At 38.7% G+C, this 22,052-nt stretch overlaps 1 protein-coding gene across 2 annotated transcripts in view; it reads right to left on the bottom strand.

Moving 5' to 3' along the window:
• Positions 1–22,052, bottom strand: part of LOC134659228 (uncharacterized) — a 74,993-nt gene that overhangs the window by 13,130 nt on the left and 39,811 nt on the right. Inside the window, exons 2-3 of one of the 2 annotated variants that reach the window (XM_063514856.1) lie at positions 5,658–5,828; positions 2,741–2,851 (exon numbers count right to left, since the gene is read on the bottom strand). In XM_063514856.1, coding sequence (XP_063370926.1) covers positions 2,741–2,851; positions 5,658–5,828 — 282 coding nt within the window. Of the gene's footprint in view, positions 1–2,617; positions 2,852–5,657; positions 5,829–22,052 lie in introns of those variants that run through there. The other variant, XM_063514855.1, reaches the window with a different exon arrangement.

Raw genomic sequence — 22,052 nt, 5'->3', positions numbered from 1 at the left:
TAGTTTGTCAAAGGACCGTCTCATTTCAAACATAGACAGAAAATCATACTATCTTTGTCTTGCACTAGTATACTAGCACCCAAAAGAAAAGGATGAGTATAGTTTCCCTGGTTCTTACTGACTGATTTGACTGGTTTGACCAACTATATACACTATACGTACTTTCATTTCGTTACAATCGTATGAAGATCTTCCGTGCAATAATGTTCATCTATTTACGAGCTAATTTAATGCGTGTTAATTGGGTAAATTGTCAGTGGGTAAAACTAGATGGCGTACGAGCACGCGCTGTATAAAAATGTATCCGGCATGTTATTGTGAGGGTATAAAAAGCTAGTTCACTTTCACTACGTAAGTTAATGACAGGCTCGGCTTGACTACAATTCTGATGGCACGGAATATCAGTGGAATATAGATTACGTGGTCGAGAATAGTCATATATTTATATAAAGTGATTTATGATATAGGAGACAAACAAGCAGACAATTGTTCTTATGGTAAGCAATCACCGTCGCCCATGGACACACCAATGGGGTTATAAGTCGTTGCCAGCCTTTAAGATGGGAGTACGATCTTTTGTAGGTTTCCTTGAAGATTTGGTGTATGTAAAGTAGTGCTGTCTTTACGTTTAACCACTCACATGATTCCGATTTTAACAAAAGGTGCCCTGAACTGCTCTGCCATTTCGCAGATACGACGGCACAGTGTCATGATATTTTCAAAAATCGATAACTTTACTTCTGCTAAAGCATTTGCAACGATTCTTTTGGTTTTTTAATGATAAAGAAACAAAGAATTTATTTTACTAGTATAGCATTGTGCTGTTATAATAAAAATAATTATTAAAAATTCACAAAGTTGACCCAATGAAATAATGTCCGCGTTATAGTAGAAAACTATTTTTAATTAAAAATCTAAATCGATAACGTATCTTTTTTTTGTATTCAATTTAAAGAAGACTTAATAAGCTTTTAATTGGTACTAAACATCTTGATAGCTCACCTATGAAATTGCCGAGTAAAACTAATTCAAATTCCGATAAGAAACTTTCGAATTGCTCAATCTGCTGTGAAACTATATATTATGTTCATGATTTTTTTGTGGCTAATTTAGACACTGAAGTACTAAAATATAGTAAAAAACAGTTTAAGACACTAATAATCTTGAAATAAAATGCATAACTTATGCAATGATAACGATGATAGTAGCTATATAACTTAAAATAACAAAAGAGTATCTACGTACCTACTAAATTTTGGTGTTTTTATAATTGCCGATCACCAACAACCGAACTAACTTATAACTACACTAATACGTTTAATACATCCACCATAACACACACTTCACAACATATTAAGCACAATAAACCAATAATAACTATTAACACATAAAATTATACTGATTACAAACGTAAATAAGCCGGTAAACTGACTTCTTCCATCTCAAAAATAAAGATGGCTACCCATTTAGGGTGGAGACACAACAGCGCGCGGTGCAGATGTTCAACAGAAATAGGAACTTTAAAATTGTAATACCTAATTAATTATTTATTTAATCGTATAATTATTTAGTTTATTCAATGTAAATAGCAAAGAAATATTAGTAAATACAAATTATAAGTAAGTAGTAAAAAAAATCCCAAAACGCGTATGCAACGCGTCTAGTACACCACATGCCTTACGATATGCAGAAATGCTTTAAGCAACCACAGTTGCCGGGTTTGTACTTACAATTTACCGTCACATGTTTTGATCGCTAATCCTGTGTAATACACAGTGATTTAATACATTCTATGGTTTATTAATGTAACTTAATAATCGAACTAGTTAATGTCTATTAGTTGCTCAAGATATATTTAGTAATCTTAGAAATGTAGGGCATTCAAATAAGAAACACGTCAAGAATCTACAGAACTATTGTTTTGAAGTGATATTATTTGGTCATCAATATTAAGTAGGTCTAAAATATAGTTTTAAACTAATAGACCAATAAACGCGGAGTAGTTTAATATACATTACTAATAGAAATATCTAAATTTGAATACTTGAGGCATTTTAAAACACGCAGCAACTTTTTACACATCGCACTTCCTGAACAACTTGCAAAGTAAAATAGATAAGAAATACTGTGGTTGTGTCTATATGGTTGAAACATTTTTTAAATATTGTCACGTTGGTAGTCTGTGTTTTAAAAATTGTTTATACCGTATCTGTGCAGCCCTTCACAGATAATAAATAAAAAACCGCATACACTCCTTTTGCAACTCGAGTTGCGACGATCATGTTAGAGGTGCGCAATCTTGAAACTCTAGTTGCTGGAATCATGTGAGTGGCTAATGGCTCCTCTATACGATGGCCCAGCGGTGGGCCAGCGAGATGGCTATGCGATGGTTGAAAGCACTCACTATGAAATGGGCCACGTGTAGATGCGTACGCACCATCGCTGGCCCACTAGCTTTGATGTGCGGACGAAAAACCGACACCGTGGCCATCCCATCGCCATCCCGCCGAGCCATAAGCCATCCGACACCACTACCCTCTACACGCTGGCCCATTATAGTGGACCAGTACGATGGCCCATCATGTAGAGCCATAAAGAATTCATCAAGAAAACCAACCTCAATGCAGTTCGGTATCTGGTCGTTCCACAGGGCGTGCACGTGATCGTTGAGAGTCGCCTCGACGCCGTGTTTGTCTCCTGGTCCTGCGTCAGTCTACTAGGAGTGCAGTGATGTACCAACCTCGATGCAGATCGGTATCTGGTCGTTCCACAGGGCGTGCACGTGGTCGTTGAGAGACGCCTCGACGCCGGGCTTTGGCTCGTCCTTGTCGGGTTTCGGCTGGGTCACCACCTGGAAACAACAATGGCAAATTTATAGGTATTTTACGAATATGTTGATTCTTGGAACAGTACACAAATGGTTTGAATCCTATTTAAAAAACCGCAAACAATACGTGCAAATTGAATACTGCACCATGAAACGGGGGAAGTAGAGGAGATAAAATCGCAAACACGACTTATCACCTGTTCCATCCCCCAAGGTAGTATTTTGGCCTGTGTCCTTTTCATTGCGTACATTAATGACTTGCCAAAAGTTCTTAGTAGCAGTTGCATATTATTCGCGGACGATATTTCATTACTTTTTGATTGCTCAAATGATACTGAATGTAATACACGTCTAAAAGATATTTTGGTAACTGTTTCGGATTGGCTGAACGATCACAATCTCGAAATAAACTATAAAAAAACTAAAACCATCCAGTTCAAGCCATTCCAAAAGAAACCGCTAAACATCTCTTTAAACATGAATAACAACTCAATCGAACAAGTCACCAAATTCACACTCCTAGGTTTAACAATTGACTCGCATATAGACTGGAAAGAACACATAAAAAAAATCAAAGCAAAACTCTCAAGTTTCGTATACGCTCTTTGCGCAATCAAACGAAATACAAATCTACATTGTGCCCTTTCCGTATACTATGCCTATGCCTATTCGTGGCTGCGCTATGGAGTGATCCTGTGGGGATCCAGCACAGATGCTCAAGATCTCTTTATCATGCAAAAACATTGTGTCCGTATTCTTGCTAACATACGAGTGCCGGAAAGCTGCCGCCCGGTCTTTTTGAAATATAAATTGCTGACCCTACCTTGTATATACATTCTATAAACAGCAAACTTTGTACGAAAACACTTACACCTATACCAAATGCGTAAAGACGTAGTAGCAGGTACCACGAGATGTAACAATTTATTAGCTACTCCGATATGTAATCTAGCAATATATAAAAATAGCCCCCACGTAAGATCAATCAAAATATTCAACAAGCTCCCTCATAATATATCTACTGAGACGAAAGACAAAATATTTAAAAGAAAACTCATTAACTTACTAACCGAAAAATGTTACTATAGCATCGATGATTTCCTAAATGATGATAACCTTAATTAATTAACTAATCTGACCTACTTTTCTAGATGTAAGGACAAAACGGTATTTTATTCGAATTAACTATATATTATAAATATAATTAAATTAAGATATTAGAGAATTAAGTAAAAATTTCGTATTGCTATATAAGTTAGTGATTAAGTAAATGTAAGACACCTACAATCATATTGTAACACCCTCACAGGGTAACATGTACGCTTCCTAACATTAAGTATAACATCATGTATTTCTATGCATCAATGTACATGTATGCAATAAATGACAATAAACAATAGTTTGGAGTCGACTGGTTTTGGTTTTCTAGTGTGATTGGTGTAAAGGGTGCCGTCATAAGTCAATACAGGCGCATTCTTGAAACAACAGGGGAACAAGGTTAAGAATTAGATGATCAGGCTCGAGTACTGGTCTGACACTCTTGGAATAAGAATATACCCTTCGAAAGTCATGAATATACCTGGTAACTTAGCGTGGTAATTGTAGGCCAAGCCAAAGTGTATAGGGCTGAGGAGAGATAAGATTCCACGTAAGGAACGATCGCTAATATTACGACATACCGTGCAAGATGAGCGCGAATATTGCACAATATGTCGCAATGTTATGAGAATTTGGAGTACCGTTTAAAGTGAAATAGGAGACAGGACCTGCGCCGCAGATATTTGCGACGAGCGGAAGGAGCGTGAGTGACAAAGTGGACGTTAAAGTGAAAGTGGAGGATAGGGTACGCTTGCAGGCAATCCCTACTCCTTCTATTTGCTTCTGCCCTGACAGTCAACTTGAGTGGTCTATTTTCTGATTAATTTGGAACATTACACCAGGATAACATGGCTGGCTGGTGGAAGAACTGGCCGCTTGCAGCTTGGCATGCAGTAGGCGATCACGTGCATGGCCCTGGGCAAGCGTGGGGCCACGGGCGCGGATGAAGCGCCCCAGCTCCAGCAGCAGGTGCTGCAGACCTGGTCAATGGATATACCTGCTGGCTGGTGGAAGGGCTGGCCGCCAGCAGCTTGGCGTGCAGCAGGCGGTCGTGCGGCGCGCGGCGGGTGGGGATGGGACTGCGGGCGCGGATGAGGCGCCCAGCTCCAGCAGCAGGTGCTGCAGACCTGGTCAATGGATATACCTGCTGGCTGGTGGAAGGGCTGGCCGCCAGCAGCTTGGCGTGCAGCAGGCGGTCGTGCGGCGCGCGGCGGGTGGGGATGGGACTGCGGGCGCGGATGAGGCGCCCAGCTCCAGCAGCAGGTGCTGCAGACCTGGTCAATGGATATACCTGCTGGCTGGTGGAAGGGCTGGCCGCCAGCAGCTTGGCGTGCAGCAGGCGGTCGTGCGGCGCGCGGCGGGTGGGGATGGGACTGCGGGCGCGGATGAGGCGCCCAGCTCCAGCAGCAGGTGCTGCAGACCTGGTCAATGGATATACCTGCTGGCTGGTGGAAGGGCTGGCCGCCAGCAGCTTGGCGTGCAGTAGGCGGTCGTGCGGCGCGCGGCGGGTGGGGATGGGACTGCGGGCGCGGATGAGGCGCCCAGCTCCAGCAGCAGGTGCTGCAGACCTGGTCAATGGATATACCTGCTGGCTGGTGGAAGGGCTGGCCGCCAGCAGCTTGGCGTGCAGCAGGCGGTCGTGCGGCGCGCGGCGGGTGGGGATGGGACTGCGGGCGCGGATGAGGCGCCCAGCTCCAGCAGCAGGTGCTGCAGACCTGGTCAATGGATATACCTGCTGGCTGGTGGAAGGGCTGGCCGCCAGCAGCTTGGCGTGCAGCAGGCGGTCGTGCGGCGCGCGGCGGGTGGGGGTGGGGCTGCGGGCGCGGATAATGAGGCGCCCCAGATCCAGCAGCAGGTTGGGCCCGGTGGCCGGCGGCGCCGGCGGCGTCTCGCAACTGTGCATCTGGAAATAATTGTTCAGCGTTAGATAGTTGTTAGACCAAGGTCTATTAGACGCCATATTGTGAAACGACATGCGCTTGTGCATTAGTTTTTTTTACAATCCATTCAGGGTCGCAATTAGCTACAACAAAAACTATGGTATTCAAATGACAGGCATTATCAAACGGCCAACTTATATACAGATGTAGTGCATAATTGTTTTCTTTCTTATTTTTTCGGAAACGTTCGTATTTGTCATGCTACTTCAGTCAACCTCAGTACTTAAAAAAATAAAAATAAAAAAAAAAGTCATTTATTGTCGCAAAACACAGTAACAAAACAAAACAAACAAGGAAAAAAAAAAGACACAATAAGCACATAAGTCCAATAGGGTTGTTGACTGTATAAATATATATATGTTTAATTATAACTATGTAGAAGGAGAAGTTAATTTTAACTGAGAGACTGACTGAAATAACCAAAACACGTTCGTACGTTTCCGTGAAAATACGATGGAAAATAATTATGCACTACATCTGTAGCTGTTAATCGTTTGTTTTAATCTGTCATTTTGACTTATGCTTGCTTTTGTAAGAAAGGGATAAAACACGCCTTTAGTATGATTAGTTAAATATCGACCCTTATTACCTACATAGGTACAGTTAATTTCACTGTACTAGGATCACATACGTAAGTAGGATCTTCTTAACATAAACCCATTCATCTCATTGAAAACCTGATAAGTTCGGACAAACACCGTTATAGGTCAATAGGTCTCTACTAGGAATACTAGGTTTCTAGGTCGCTAGTGGCCTTTGCTTGAGCGAGAGCATAACGGGGCCCCGAGGGCTGCAAAAACTAAGATAGAAATAAGACAGGTAACTTTTTTATACCAAGTTGGTAGCAAACAAGCATACAGCCCACCTGATTGTAATGATACATTTATCTTTGCCGGACAGTTTCTGATATCTTGTCTGTCCGCTTACCATCGGGCCGTGTACTTGTTTACCTCCGCCGATAAAAAATTAACAAAAACTTTGTAAGGGCCACTTGCATCATTCACTAACCCGGGGTCAGGCGGTTAAACCTGGAGTTACCATTGTTACCAGTACAATTTGACACTGGGTTACGGTTTAACCGGTTAACTCCGGGTTAGTGGGATGGTGCTAGTGACACTTAGTAGTGTAAGCACAGAATAAATAATAGTACTAAGTACAGAAGACTCACTCTCTAACAAAACGCACAGATATGGCCGCTAGGTGGCGACAGCGCCACGCGCGGCTGATGGCTTTCCCCAAAATTGGGGCGGAACGGATGTACTTTTAGCTACCTGTAGCAAAGCGACGAAATCGCGGAGTGAGCCACGCCTGATTTAAGTTATAATGACACACCTGAACTGGGAACAGTGCATAGTGCGAGCGACAGCTGCATAAATCGATACGTCATTGAACAAAGTAAAATGTATTTAGGTCACATTCTGTGGCCTTCATGCCTTTATAAAGTGGGTAATAGAAAACGTGGTACAGATTCAATGGTGGGAGGTAATTCACATTTTGTATAGTTAAAAGCGTGATCCGAGCGATGATGTAAAAAATAGTTTTTGTGTTTCCTTATGTAAATTGGTTATCTAAATTTAATCCTACTTTCACCCGATAAAGAGAAAGGATAGAAATTTCACCCGATAAACGAAGAAAGGATAGAAATGTTTTAAACACATGTGTGTGTAGATTGTAATTGTTTGACGGTTTTTGATTTGGGAACAGACATGAATAGGTGAAGCCTCATTTAGCTAAAAGGTAAATTGAAAAAAAAAAAGTAAATGTAGATAAGTGACTTTGTAATTATAATATTAAATTTCTTTATTTCAATAACAATAACTAAAAGTTACATCAATACAACAATTAATTTGTTTATTTCAATAAATCCAATTATGTAAAAACACTAAATATTCTTATGATTCCTCATGTTATTAAGAATACGAGTAAGAACTCAGTCAAAATGTAAAGCCCGATTTAGAGATCGATACATTGCATTACAGAGTACAATGAATTTAAGAAAATTGCAAATTGCATGAACTGTCTAAATGGGACTTAACATACATAAGTCCGGGCCACAAATTCATCAAAATCGGTGCAGTATTTTTGACTACTTTTAACACGATGATAAAATGCCACAAGCCACAAACTTATCTACATAAAGGAATACCGTAGTAGACTAAAATACAAATTAACATGTTATACCAATAAAATGTATCACAATGGCCGACACGCGATAATTTAAAGTTCAGTGCGCCGACCCCTGACAGGAAACGTGGAAATAGGTAATCTTATGTAAAACTAGCACAGGTTGCTGTTTTGACTAAACTGTGTCGTATCAGCTTGGTAACAATTGTTAATGGTAACATAAACAACTTTGGGAACAAATCAAATCATTTTATTAACTATTTAGATTTGTGATTTTTAAGTAGCCACACTAACTATATATAAATTATAAACTGATATAGATGTCATAATATATTAAAGTAAAGTGACTTCATCACTTTTTCTGTAATACATATATGACATCTATTTCCGTTTATAATGGTAACATACATTTCAGACTTTTCAGAGACCAGTAGATAAATCCTATTAATATACCCACTCATGTGGCACGCAAAAATGCCTGAATGACATACCATCATTATTATAAAAATTGCAAAATGGGACACAAAACTGAGGCAAGGGGGAGAAACACGTATTTGACGTTGTTTCCCTTACTTACCTATATTTTACTTATTGACCGAGTTTATTAAAGTATGTGGAGTTTTATGTTTTTTTTTTATGTAAAATAGGAAGCAAACGAGCAGACGATCCGCCTGATGGGAAGTCATCGACGTCCATGGACATAAGCAACATCAGAGGAGCCACTTATGCGTTCCTGACCTTTAAGAACCCTAAATACCTGCTTCTTGAAGAAGCCCATGTCATAGTGCAAGGGCAACGCCTCAGAAGGTAGCTCATTCCACAACTTGCACGTTCTGGGCAAAAACGAGCGAGATGCCCGCTTATTCTTGGTTTGCCACGTGTTTCTTCCGGGTGGGACTATAATACTTTTGAAATTTGTTAGAGAAATGACTCGTACCTACTACTTCCTAGATTGTCTGTGACTATGAAAGTGTGAACAAAGCACACAAATTCGATGGTTTGCATAGATAAATGTTGGCTACTTAGCTTGAAATATAATTACGCGGCATTGTTAATCGCATTAACTACGGCACTAATTAATTAACTTTAACGAACGTGAACAAATAAATTTATGTTAAAGCTATTAATTCTCGTAAAAAGCTATGTAAATAGCTATTGTCTGACTCACTGAAATGGCCAGATAGTAAAACAAACGACTTTAGTATAAATTTAAAAGTGGAAAAATTACTGTCTTGGGTGCGACTTGAACTCACGGCCTCTGGATCGACACACCAGCGCTCTGCCATCTCAGCCACCAAGACCTCATCCATAGCTAGCAACTCTACTTCCACTTTTAAATTCATTCTAAGTTAAATAGCATAGCATCGTTCGCAAGGGTTTCTGCTTATTAAAAATTAAAAATATGTGACTAGTGTTTCGTATCTAGAGTTAGACCAAGATAAGTCTGCAACGATTTTGATAGCACACGCAGTGCAAGTGTTACTTTAAACGTCAACCTTCTATGAAATTATGACGTATAAATAACACTTGCACTGCGTGTGCTAATCAAAATCGTTGCAGACTTATCTTGGTCTAACTCTAACTTAGTCAACGAACACACTACACTTAACTATAGTGTAATTATTAAATTACGCTTTGGGTAGGGATTTTAAATCCTCTGGTATTCTGATTAAAGCCGCCATCTTTAAAAACATTAGCGTCAAAAGTAAGGTGCATACCTACTTTAAAGTCAGAGAGGCATATGCAAAATATCATGCCTGTTTAATTTCAAGAAATCGGCCCTAATTTTTTTTATGTTTATATCTTACTAGCGACCCGCCCCGGCTTCGCACGGGTTAACAAATTATTCATAAACCTTCCTCTTGAATCACTCTATCTATTTAAAAAAACCGCATCAATATCCATTGCGTAGCTTTAAAGATCTAAGCATACATACAGACAGACAGACAGCGGGAAGCGACTTTGTTTTATACTATGTAGTGAAACCTACATCCAGCTTCATTGAATTTGAATCCACTGTGTATGACGCGTGCAAAACCTCAAATTATAACCCATCCTTTAAAATCCATTTATTTTGTTATTTTGGTAAACACACCTACAAGTGTACATATTTGTATAATATAACCCATTTAAAGGTATTTAACCGAGTCTATTTGCGTCCCGCTGCGCTTATCTCCCCCCTCCGCCCTTCTAAATATAACACAATGGCTGCCGTTTCGCGAGTAAGTGGGAATTTTCACTTCCGCGTTAATAAAGGTTGCAGATTTCTCGTTTTACGTTGGCTTTTGATGTTACCGTGAATTTAACGGTATGTGATGATAACTCATACAAATTTACTTATACAAAAAAACATGGTCATACAACCATACAAAATTAACAAAATAACTATGATAAGTTCCAACAACGTCAACAAGGTTACTTCAAACATTTAAAAAAATTAAGACATCTTTGAAAACATATGTCGGCTATATATACCTAACTCATTTAATATGCATTATTTATGTAAATTTTACTGAATATAAGCTGAAATTAATACTATATATACCTAACTCATTTAATATGCATTATTTATGTAAATTTTACTGAATATAAAGCTGAAATTAATACTTTATGGCAATTTCTATCAGTCAACCCATATTGCGTAACACCAGATCTTTCCTCCAGGAACTCATTTTAAAGGTTAGTAGGTCACGAGGTCAAGAACAAATCCCTACCAATGATGTAATTTTCAAGTCTACCAATTTAGATTTGATTGAAATGTAAATGAAGGAGGTTTTCAATTTATCTGTCCGATTTCAAAAACAGAATCTTTAGAAGGAATTAATTGAAGAAATAATCTAAGGAAGGAATTAATTTTGTTGGAAGTACATGAAAACACTTGAAATGCCTTTGTGGGAGAGTTCTCCTTTCAAATATTATTCACAAAATCACAAGATCAATGAAAATAGGTATTTTTGTATGTTTCCTTTGTTACTTACTTTGTTGGTATATGTACAGTGTACACTTGTACTCGTAATAGCCTATTGGTATGCTTGTTAAGTGAGCCGCGCATTGTCGGGTTGAGTTTACAGTAGTCCCCGATACATTTTTGAAACAGCAATTACCTAAGTTATTAATATTAATTATTATTTATTTATTGGAAAACCAACAGCACATGAAACATATTAACAAAATATAATAGAACTCACAGAATATCCAGAAGGACCTTCATTTTTGAAATTTTGCACAGATAACACCATAACCATATGCATACATCGGGGTTTTCGGTGCGGGAATGATTTCGTGTATTTATAACTTTGTTTATTGTATAATAATTACCAAACTATGAATTAAACGTAGGTTAGTAAGGTCCAAATGTGCTTATAAATGTTAAATTAGTATCGTTTTTTACAGTTTTTACCTGTTATTTGGCTAGTGTAAAACATTACCGCACCGAAAACCCCGATGTATGATCATATGTAACTTAGGTACATACAACCAGCAGATTCTTGCAGGTAACTGATTCCTCTTCCGACGTAACCATTGAACCTGAATCAAGAAGAAACAAAGAGTTCGTCAGGGTGCGGCCGGCCCTTGACACGCTGCACCCCGCTCGACCCAGTTTCGTGACCTACTTCTGGGACCGAATGCAACCCGCCCCAGTTCACCCTGCGGTCGGGATGCCTCATGAATTTTGTAGCGGGCCAAAAATTGTTGCATTTTAATTTTTATATTCTTGGGGAGCCTTTCTACAAGCTTTGTCCTAGGGCCAATTGCATAATAAAATACAAGCTAATACTAATAGGGCCATTTGCACCATTTACTAGCCCGGGGTTAACCGATTAAACCTAGTGTTACCATCTTTACCATGGGTACCAGTACAATTTGACACTTGCTTAACGGTTTAATCGCATAACCCCGGGTTAGTGGGATGCTGCAAGTGGGCCTTAGGCTTTTTCCATACAATAGGTCCCTGTTATTATGTTAGTGTGGGTCAGATCTTGGAAGCCGAATTTGACACACTTCCCGATTTCCGATTGAGCTGAAATTTTGCATACGTAAATCGGATGACAATGCAATATTATTATGACATGGAACTAATCTGACGGAGACAGGAGGTGGCCTTGGCAACTCTGTGATAAAACAACGCAAACCAACTGTATTTGGGTTTGTTAAAATTGTCTCGATGAGTATTAGTTGCCGGTGGAAAGAAAAGTACAGTCAGCGATAAAAGTTCTTACCAAAAATACTATTTTTTGCCAAAGAATTAATATTTATTAATTAAGCGCTACCGCTTTAAATCACTCGAAAACTTTTAATTAAAAATGCAAAACCTACAGAAATTAGAAGAGAGTGAACTGCATTTTAAAGGGCTCCTATTACAAAGTCGTCCGTCATCTAAGTTTAGCTTTACAAAATGTCTGGTCCACTAATACACGTGAGTGTCTCCTAATTTGGCAGTTCAATCCTATTGCCACGGCCGTGATGCCGGTGTTGACCGAAATAGACCGCGCAGCTCCTCGCATCTTCCTGAGCGCATAGCGCATCTATCATAACAACCAGTATAGTGACTTAACAACTGGATTTGTAGAAGTGTTTGAGGGTTGTCAGTCCTAACTATAGCCCCACAAAATCCCTGGCCACTAATACACTGTGCCCTAATTTGGCAGTTACATCGTGTTGCCACGGCCGTGACGACTGAAATAGACTGCGTAGCTCTGCTCATCTTCCTGAGCGCATCTATGATATATAACCTGGTGGTGGGCTTCTAGTCAGTGTGCTATTAAGTATCCTGTAATCGTCCGTGTAAAAGACTCGTCTTTGATGGCCTTTAAGGGTTGTCAGTCCCAACTATAGCCCTACAAAATCCCTGGCCACTAATACACTGTGCCCTGATTTGGCAGTTCCATCGTGTTGCCACGGCCGTGACGACTGAAATAGACTGCGCAGCTCTTCGCACCTTCCTTTGCGCTTCTACCATGGCCAGTATATAGCGAAACAAGTACAGTCGCCATCAGATATATCGGAGCGCCTAACATCTAACGCCTTGACAATATAAACGTGTTCAGATATTTGTGAGCACCTCGGCCGCTCCGATATATCTGATGGCGACTGTACGCTGGATTCGCAGGGGTGTAAACGACTTATCTTTGATGGAATTTAAGGGTTGTCAGTCCTATAACCCAAAATGGATTAAGTAATTTGAAAATGTACATCTATCACGTGTGATATAAAACTCCAAGCGCATGCCGTCAGTGCGCTGAAGCATGAAGCCCAGGGTTGGGCAAAATACTGGCTTCCACGTATTTGAAATACAAATTACAAAATACATTTTTAAAAGTATTTGAAATACAAAATACAAACTACTTTGGTGACGGGTATTTGAAATACAAAATACAAATTACAGTGTTTAAAATAATGTATTTCAATTACAAAATATACCTTTATTTATTTTTTTGTTAAGCATTTAGTTTTAACGTTAACGAATATCCTTTCATATAAACTTATAGGGCCATTGCGCTAGTTTTCGTCCAGCTCTAGTTTACGTCCACTTGACGAAATTTGAATATGTACTTACATTCCTGCACAAATTTGGACTGATTTCAATCCTTATGTCTAAGGCGTCTAAGCAATATATCTGTCTACATATAACAATGATATTTCGCAAAAAGGAAGCGCTGGTGGCCTAGCGGTAAGAGCGTGCGACTTGCAATCCGGAGGTCGCGAGTTCGAACCCCGGCTCGAACCAATGAGTTTTTCGGAACTATGTACGAAATATCATTTGATATTTACCAGTCAACATCAACAAGTGAAAACATCGTGAGGAAACCGGACTAATTCCAATTACGGCCCTAGTTTACCCTCTGGGCTGGAAGGTCAGATGGCAGTCGCTATCGCAAAAACTAGTGCCAACGCCAATTACTGGGATTAGTTTCCAAGCGGACCCCAGGCTCCCATGAGCCGTGGCAAAATGCCGGGACAACGCGAGGAAGATGAAGATTTCGCAAAAAGTAGTAAATTAAAAATGAAATATATATTTGATAATCCGTCAAGTCGTCGAAAACTAGTGCATGGACGGAAACTACTGCAATGACCCTATCCCCTAGATTTAAACGAAAAGTTCCCCGCAGAAGTTGACCTAATATAGATCCAGTATCCAGCCAATGAAAATTGTATCTCGGCTGGATCGGAGGTTCACGATCGGCTCACAGCTTGTGCGAGAGATTAGACATTTTAGGATTATAGAATTTAATAAAATGTATTTATAGAAATGTATTTTGAAGCTTGAAGTATTTGAAATACAAAATACTAAATACATGTGAGTGCAGTATTTGAAATACCAAATACAAAATACTTTTGAGGTAGTATTTGAAATACAAATACAAAATACTAATTTGTATTTCAAATACGTATTTCAAATACATGTAATTGAAATACTGCCCAACCCTGATGAAGCCCTTGCTTAGGTATGCATAATTGCATATGCATATGGCATGTATACGTGCATGATAATTCGGCGTTAATGTTTAGCATGCTAACACATCGTGTGTGACTTCCTGATTCGATAAAAGTGTAATTATAAAATATTTAACAGTGTATTGATCGTGTTCAGCGATACGATGACTAGCAGAATTAAGGAATTTAGTGTGCATTTTTAAGCATGCTTTGGAGCTGAAATAGGCAAATAGCCAGATATAATTTGACTTAAGTACCCATATGACTTAAAAAAGGATACGCCGACTTATTTATTGTAAATGAACCCCCTAAATTCAATAAATAATAAATAAATGAATAATAAATTAACATTTATTATGATTAACATCAACACCTACAACTATCTTGCACAAATCAACCTAGTTCAAAATGTTCAAACTCAAAGTCGTATGTAAGTATTTGTCTAATTACATACATATGGTATAACTAAAGGTAAGTGTGACCACTGTCTCCGAAATATGTATATTGTATATTTTAACTAAACCTAGAGTTTTACTATAAGTTTAAGAAAAATCTTTCCAATCCCTCACCCACACTAAGTACCTACAGAAAATGGCTTAATAAACTTACTTTAATTTCCTTTATAAAAACTTCACCACACTTTATTAGCACGAACAATAAACTCGTAACCGTATATCGAAGACCCACACTATAACTTTCTTTTCTTTAGGTCTGTCATGTCGTATGGCAATACAAACACTGAACTAAATATCCGATAATGTAGTGAACATATTTCTTAAATTTTAAAGCCTTTTTCCAATAATTGGAGGTTCATTAAGTAATGATTTCTGTTAAACAATTAGAAACACGCCGTATAAGGCTGCGTTTTCACTAGAGATGTGCGAGGATGCGTAGCGAAGCATATACATATGTGCTTTAAGAACAAATATTAGAATCACTATACACGCTGAGCGAGGAAAACAAATGAAGTGATTCTACGAGCATTGGTTCTTAACAAACACATCCCCCGCTACGCTTCCTCGCTCATCCCTAGTGGAGACGCAGCCTAAAACTAGTTAAGAGTCTCACGAACAGCCGCCGTCATACAATCGCAGTTACACTCTCATTTTAAAAAGACACTGATGATTAGTTTTCATTCATTCATTTATATTATTTATTGCAGATAGCTAATGATCCATATTACATTAAAATTTAAATTATTTACACAGAATGTATGTTGAATTAAAGTATGTATGCAGAATGAATGTATGTTGTGTTATTGTGTTTTGTTTGTGGATAGTATAGTCGAGTCCAACGTTTAAATGACTATTTAATTTTGGGTTCTGCCCCATTAACTAAGTAATTACTCGACATCATTACTTAATGACACTTATTTAAATTAACGTGGCTTCATTGTGAGGTTCAGCTATATTGTGCTAATTTTAACCACTTGTGACTTTATGAATAAGTACCGTTCACAATACGTTTTATTGACCTAACTAGCTCACAGTCGTAACCTAGAGCATTGTATGTAATTTTGTTCCGCTATGAAACACGCATCCACGTCCCGTAAGCGTTCAATCTTGCGTAATAAATACAGGCGCTAAATAACCCGTAAGTATGCAGTAGGGTGGATCAACTATTTCTTGTTGTTATTCTGTCCGGTCAGCCAAGAGACAGCATAGTTTGTTAGAAGACATTATACACCACCTCTTCTGACACGCTCGTTAGACGACTCTCAATGGAAAGGGTTTATATCATAAAAAAGCGTGTTTGGTGAATTTAAATGTCTAAAAATCGGGTTTCAAAGAGTGACCCAGGAGAAAGTAACCATGGCAACGAGTGACAAGAAAAAGTTGATTCACCTAACACAATAGTTCTAAAATTGGTATTGTGTTTAGGTTGTTCCATAAACTTCGTCCAAAAGTGCGCACTTGCACCGCGGTCCACGGTTTAATAATAAGATTTTTATCAAAATTTTCATTTTTGATACAACCTTTTATCGCTGACTGTACTTTTCTTTCAACAGGCAATTAATACTCATCGAGACAATTCTAACTTAGCATTGTTTTATCACAGTTCCTATGACAACCTCCTGTGTCCATCATCAGATCAGCTCGATAGTACCATAATATTACATTGTCACCCAACTTACATTATGTATGTGAAGTTTCAGATCAATCGAGTAATGGAAAGTAAGTCTAATCTATATAACAGTACGGTTACCATCAGTTTGTCACTGACATAAACGCCGTCGAGAACGTAATTTACTTTCTATACATCCCGTTTGAACTAATATGCGAGTGTGAGCGAGATGTATAGAAAGTAAATTACGTTCTCGACGGCGTTTATGTCAGTGACAAACTGATGGTAACCGTACAGGATTTGACCCGAACAAACATTGAAAGTTAAATAAAAGCATGTAAAAATTAAATATATTTTGGTTTTAGGTACGTGTTTCTCAAATTGTTCAAGTTATTCGGACCCTTCCTGTATACAACAACATAAGCATTATACGGTCGACGCTCGCACTATATCCTGAGTAACTGTCCATCGGGAACTAATACAGGTATTGGCATAGATCCAAACTATGTATTGGAGGTTTAATACGTACTTGGATATTATAAGACGTAAAAGAGTTTTATGTACGTAAGTGGTTGGAAAATCTATTTCAACCAAAATGTGTTTGAAATTTTGAATATGCCGTTATCAGTTCATTGAAAATAAGAGTTCTTAAAAATACGTACCCTTAATTATTCGCCTTTACGACATAACTTAGCCTAAACTAGCATTACATCATTATTCCACTATAAATGTGTATCATGGGCGTTTGGTAATTAGGATTTGGAATATGTTATAAAATTAAAAAAACAACGGGTTGCACTCCGGGAGTGCCGCCAGAAGTGAAAACTCAATGACTAGTGCAAAATGTCTGCAGCACTATGTATAATTGAGGTTAACGCCATCTAGCGTTATTTCGTCGCATTACTTGAAACCCCTAAGCACATCACTGTTAGCACTCGAGTTATATTAATAGCAGTTAGAGGGAGTCACTAGATGGCATTTAAATCAATAAAGGAAAACTCAATGACATTGAAGTAAAAGTTTTCGATCAGGTCACGTGTCCGTCTTACGTCTTACGGTCACGTGACACCTGTTACGAGTTTAACATTTTTTCCCCATCACAAAAAGTGCACAGCGCCGCTAAAGAAGTTTTCACTTCAAAAAAAAAATGACTAGGCGAAGTTAGGCTTTTTTTTCTGTTTAATTTAATAGCAATTAGTTAATCTTTAAAATCTTATAACGATAATTTCTTATTAATAGGTATTCGAACAAAGACGAACTGTGAAACCTCTAAGTACCAGGAGATAATAAATCTAAATCAGTTTAATTTCTAATTTCAACACGTGCTAAGAGTACTTAATATCCCTATACCCGTCTCTTTCTAACTCGGGTATTATTATTATCGCGCACTCGCTTCATCACGAGCGAGTTGGTTGACCAAAGATTAGACGAAATTTAGTTTACAGTATAAGCATGTTTGTCACATGAATTTTATTATTTTGGTGCCAAGCAAAACCACAGAATAACTAATAGTACTACTTGACAAAATGTCAATTTTAATTTTATTGTAATAATAGCTAATTTTAATTAGTTTAGGATGTTATAGATGAAGTAATTAGTATGTAGGCAGGCGTGGCTCACTCCGCGATTTCGTCGCTTTGCTGTCGCGTAGCTAAAAGTACATCCGTTCCACAGCAATTTTGGTGGCTAGCCATAAGCCGCGCGTGGCGCTGTCGCCACCTAGCGGCCATATCTGTGCTGATCGTAATAGACGCGTTTTGTTAGAGAGTGAGTCTTCTGTACCTAGGTACTATTATTTATTCTGTGATGTAGGTACACTATTCATTTACAAAAGTTTTTACATCATCAATATAACTGACAGGAAGGCTTAGCAATAAAAGCATGATAAATTGTAATCGTGAAATTGTGAAATTGTAATGATAAAATGTAACGTAGATATACATATAAATAACAGTGGTCGTCATATGTGCCACACCACGCCGTTCTGTCGCCAAAATAGTGTTTAGTTTTTAAGTTTATAAAATTACATACCTTTATTTACATATGTTATAGTATATAACGTATATGTAATATGGGACTTGTTGCCTGAATTAATTTTGTATATAAATAAATATATGTACTTACATTCATACATACATATAATTACGCCTATTTCCCGGAGGGGTAGGCAAAGACCACGGATTTCCACTTGCTACGATCCTGACACACCTCTTTCGCTTCCGTTACTAAAAAATAAATATACACTTTGAAAAATGAGACATTTGGCTTTGGTTTGTAGTGTATACTAGATATAGTTATGTACGTAGTTCATAGGATATATATAAGGACCATTTACTAATGTATTTAGGGCAGTAATAAATCATCATTATAGCTGAACACTTGTTTGTACTCAGCTCCGAATCCTCACCTTACATGGCGATCCTGCCATATACGGTGTCGCGCGTGCGGTCAGTCACCGAGTGATATTGAGAGCTCAATTAGTTACAATGTAAACATGCTCAAGTGGACGATTAATAGAACAATTAAATAATGTAATGCTGTTTCTCACGGTTAAGTGGTTACGCTGTTGCTGATTCAAAGTTTCATCATGGGGGCTACAAAATCAAAAGAAGAGGTTATCATCGCACAAACTGCGGCCGGAGGTGACAATAAGGCTTCTGCGGGCACCGACGAACTTCGATTCCACGCAAGTACCACTAATATTATCCTGGGTATAATGCTCGTCTTATTCGTCATTGGAGGAGGCTACGCCCTGTACAGAAGGTGTAAGAAAACCCACAAGAAATGGATGCGCCAGGAGGTCGCTCTAGCTGAGCTGCAGCGTGCTGCTCGTACGGCTCCTATAAGTGTTTGAGTCAAGTGTTAACGGATAACGTATATCGTGTAGTGTGTGTATCGGATTTTGTTTTATGATACAATTCAACGGACCGAGAAACAACTGTTGCTAAGTGATATAGTGAACAAAGTTTCATATGAAGCAAATTAAGGACAGTAATGAGACGCCAATGTAAGTTAAAACACGTAGGTATATTAAAGTGGTAGTTATAATTTTGTGATGGCAGATGAATTATTGAAATGTTACGAAGAGTTAATCGTAATAAGAAAATATTTAGTTAAAAAAGGGAAATCAAGGTTTGAAGGTAACATAACAAAAAATCAACTGTCAAAAGTTAATGATATTATAGATAGGTGTAATAATTTTATCGCACAATTTTCCCTACTAAAGGACGTAAAATCAGGAGTTATTGAGGAGACCAACAAATTGTATGCTAATATTACTAGTTTGCATAACGAAATATTAGAGTTATGTTCAAAGTCTGAGGTAGAGGAAATTACAAGTAGCGATAGCGAATACAGTGAATTCGACACCATGGAGTTCGATTTAAAGTCAGCGTGTAGTCTTATACCACTTATGGATGGTACTGAGGAAACAACAAAGAGATTAATAGATGCTGTTGATATGTATTCGGGTATGTTAAACGAGACAGGTAAAAAGTCGCTAATTACATTTGTGTTAAAAGGAAGGTTGTCTGAAAGTGCGAAATTACGTATGTCAGCTACTTATACGACCGTAGAGCAACTTATAAGGGATTTACGTAACTCACTTTTACCTAAAAAGTCCTTTACAGCAATCCATTCCCGACTTCAAAATATAAGTCAGGGTTGGCGTAGTATAGATCAGTATGGATCCGAAATAGAGAAACTTTTTTCTGAGTTGACTATAACTCAGGCAGAAGGTAATTCGGCGAGTTATGATGTGCTAAAGCCGCTGAACGAAAAAATGTGCATTAAAAAGTTCACAGATGGTTTGAAGGATCCAAGGCTCAGCACCATCATTGCGGCGCGGAACTTCAGCAGCTTGAAGGATGCGATCCAGGCTGCGCAGGACGAAGATGTATCGAGGCCGACAACGTCCAGCCAATCGGAGGTCATGGGTATGTACCGCTCACAAAACTCTTTTAACAGGTACCACAGAGGCTTTGCTCACAACTCGTACAGAGGTCATCGGCATCGTAATCAAAGGGGTCCGCGACAGTACTCCTATGGTCGATATCCTCAACCCCAACAAGGCAACTCGCGAGGAGGTGGCCGTGGATACAAGTCACGAGGCAGGCCGGCACGAGGGGGTTCGTATTTCGGGTCCCGTGCCCGAGGGGTCACCGCTCGTGGCAGCCTGCACGTGATACGGCACGCCGAGAATGGCTCGACCGGTCAACACCCGAGTGCACCAAATACGGAATCGCTGAATCATTTTCCTTATCCTCACCTTACAGTTAGGTAAAATGCATAATTACATATATACCGTTTTTTACGAACTTATTACGACCTCTAGGACGAGTTGAAAATATAGGCACCTATAGATACATACAGAGGTATTACAGTAACTGTACAAATAATAAACTAAATTAATAACTAGCAAATCTAAAATAGGCCCTTGAGGCATTGTTGTACCAAGGATGCTGGCGGCATTTCCTCGCTGTATCGCAACCGCCAGCTCTCCGGTCACCAGTTACGTCAACCAAGCTTCTTTTTTGTTGTCGATTTCAACAGGTTGCATATTGAAGCCATGTTCGCGTGTCCATAAATGGCCTATAAAATAAACACGATAAGATACGACCGCAAGGCCGGCGATATGTTATCGGTGCACCGTATCAGCTGTGAAAACAACACAGACCGATTGGCACCGATACGGGGTATTTTGGTGCAAATTGGGGATCCTATTGATGCCTTAAATCTGCAAAAATACACTAATGACAATGTTCTTCGCATGTAACAACACAATATCCTACTTAACCCGTGGAGCGCCCTAGTATCACACGTGTGATACTAACTCCGTCCGTACTGTTCTGGGTTCTGGGCGTTCCACGGATTAATACATGTTGAAAACTGATTAGTTATGACGATGAGGCAGCATTTGCACTCTAATGACTCCACTATTGAGCAAAACAAAGTGATTAAAGTTACTCTTCAGATAAGAAAATATACTATTAATAACTAGTTAATTAGATGGGTAATCAATGTTATATTTTATGGTCAAGGTTTAAGATTTTCAAGGTTAAAGAGATGTCAGTTTGGCAATGGAATTCGAAAGAATGTCTCTTTTAGGTCCTTTAGTATATTTACCAATCCATACTAATATTATAAACGCGAAAGTGTCTGTATGTCTGTCTATTACCTCTTTACGCTTAAACCGCTGAACCGATTTAGTTGAAATTTGGTATAGATATTGTTTGAGTCATTGAGGGAAGGACATAGGGTAGTTTTTATCCCAGAAGTCATCCTTCAAAGGGGTGAAAAGAGGGGTGGAAGTTTGTACGGAAAATCGATAAAAAGCAGATTGGATAAAAATATAAGCTACAACTGTACGCAGACGAAGTCGCGGGCAAAAGCTAGTAATTAATAACCCAATGTTTGTCTAATTACGTTTTAAGATTTCAAAATTTTTTTGTCTTTGTAATAAATGACTAAACGTTCTATTTTTGCACATCGGTCAGTATCTGGTAATTCCTTATATGTTTTGTTATCGTATGTTACTATGAACCAATAAAATATGTATCTCAGTC

This window comes from Cydia amplana, chromosome 24, assembly GCF_948474715.1.
Source record: "Cydia amplana chromosome 24, ilCydAmpl1.1, whole genome shotgun sequence".
NCBI lineage: Eukaryota > Metazoa > Arthropoda > Insecta > Lepidoptera > Tortricidae > Cydia > Cydia amplana.
Note: the sequence above shows the minus strand (reverse complement) of the source record. Positions and strands in the feature narration are given on the sequence as shown.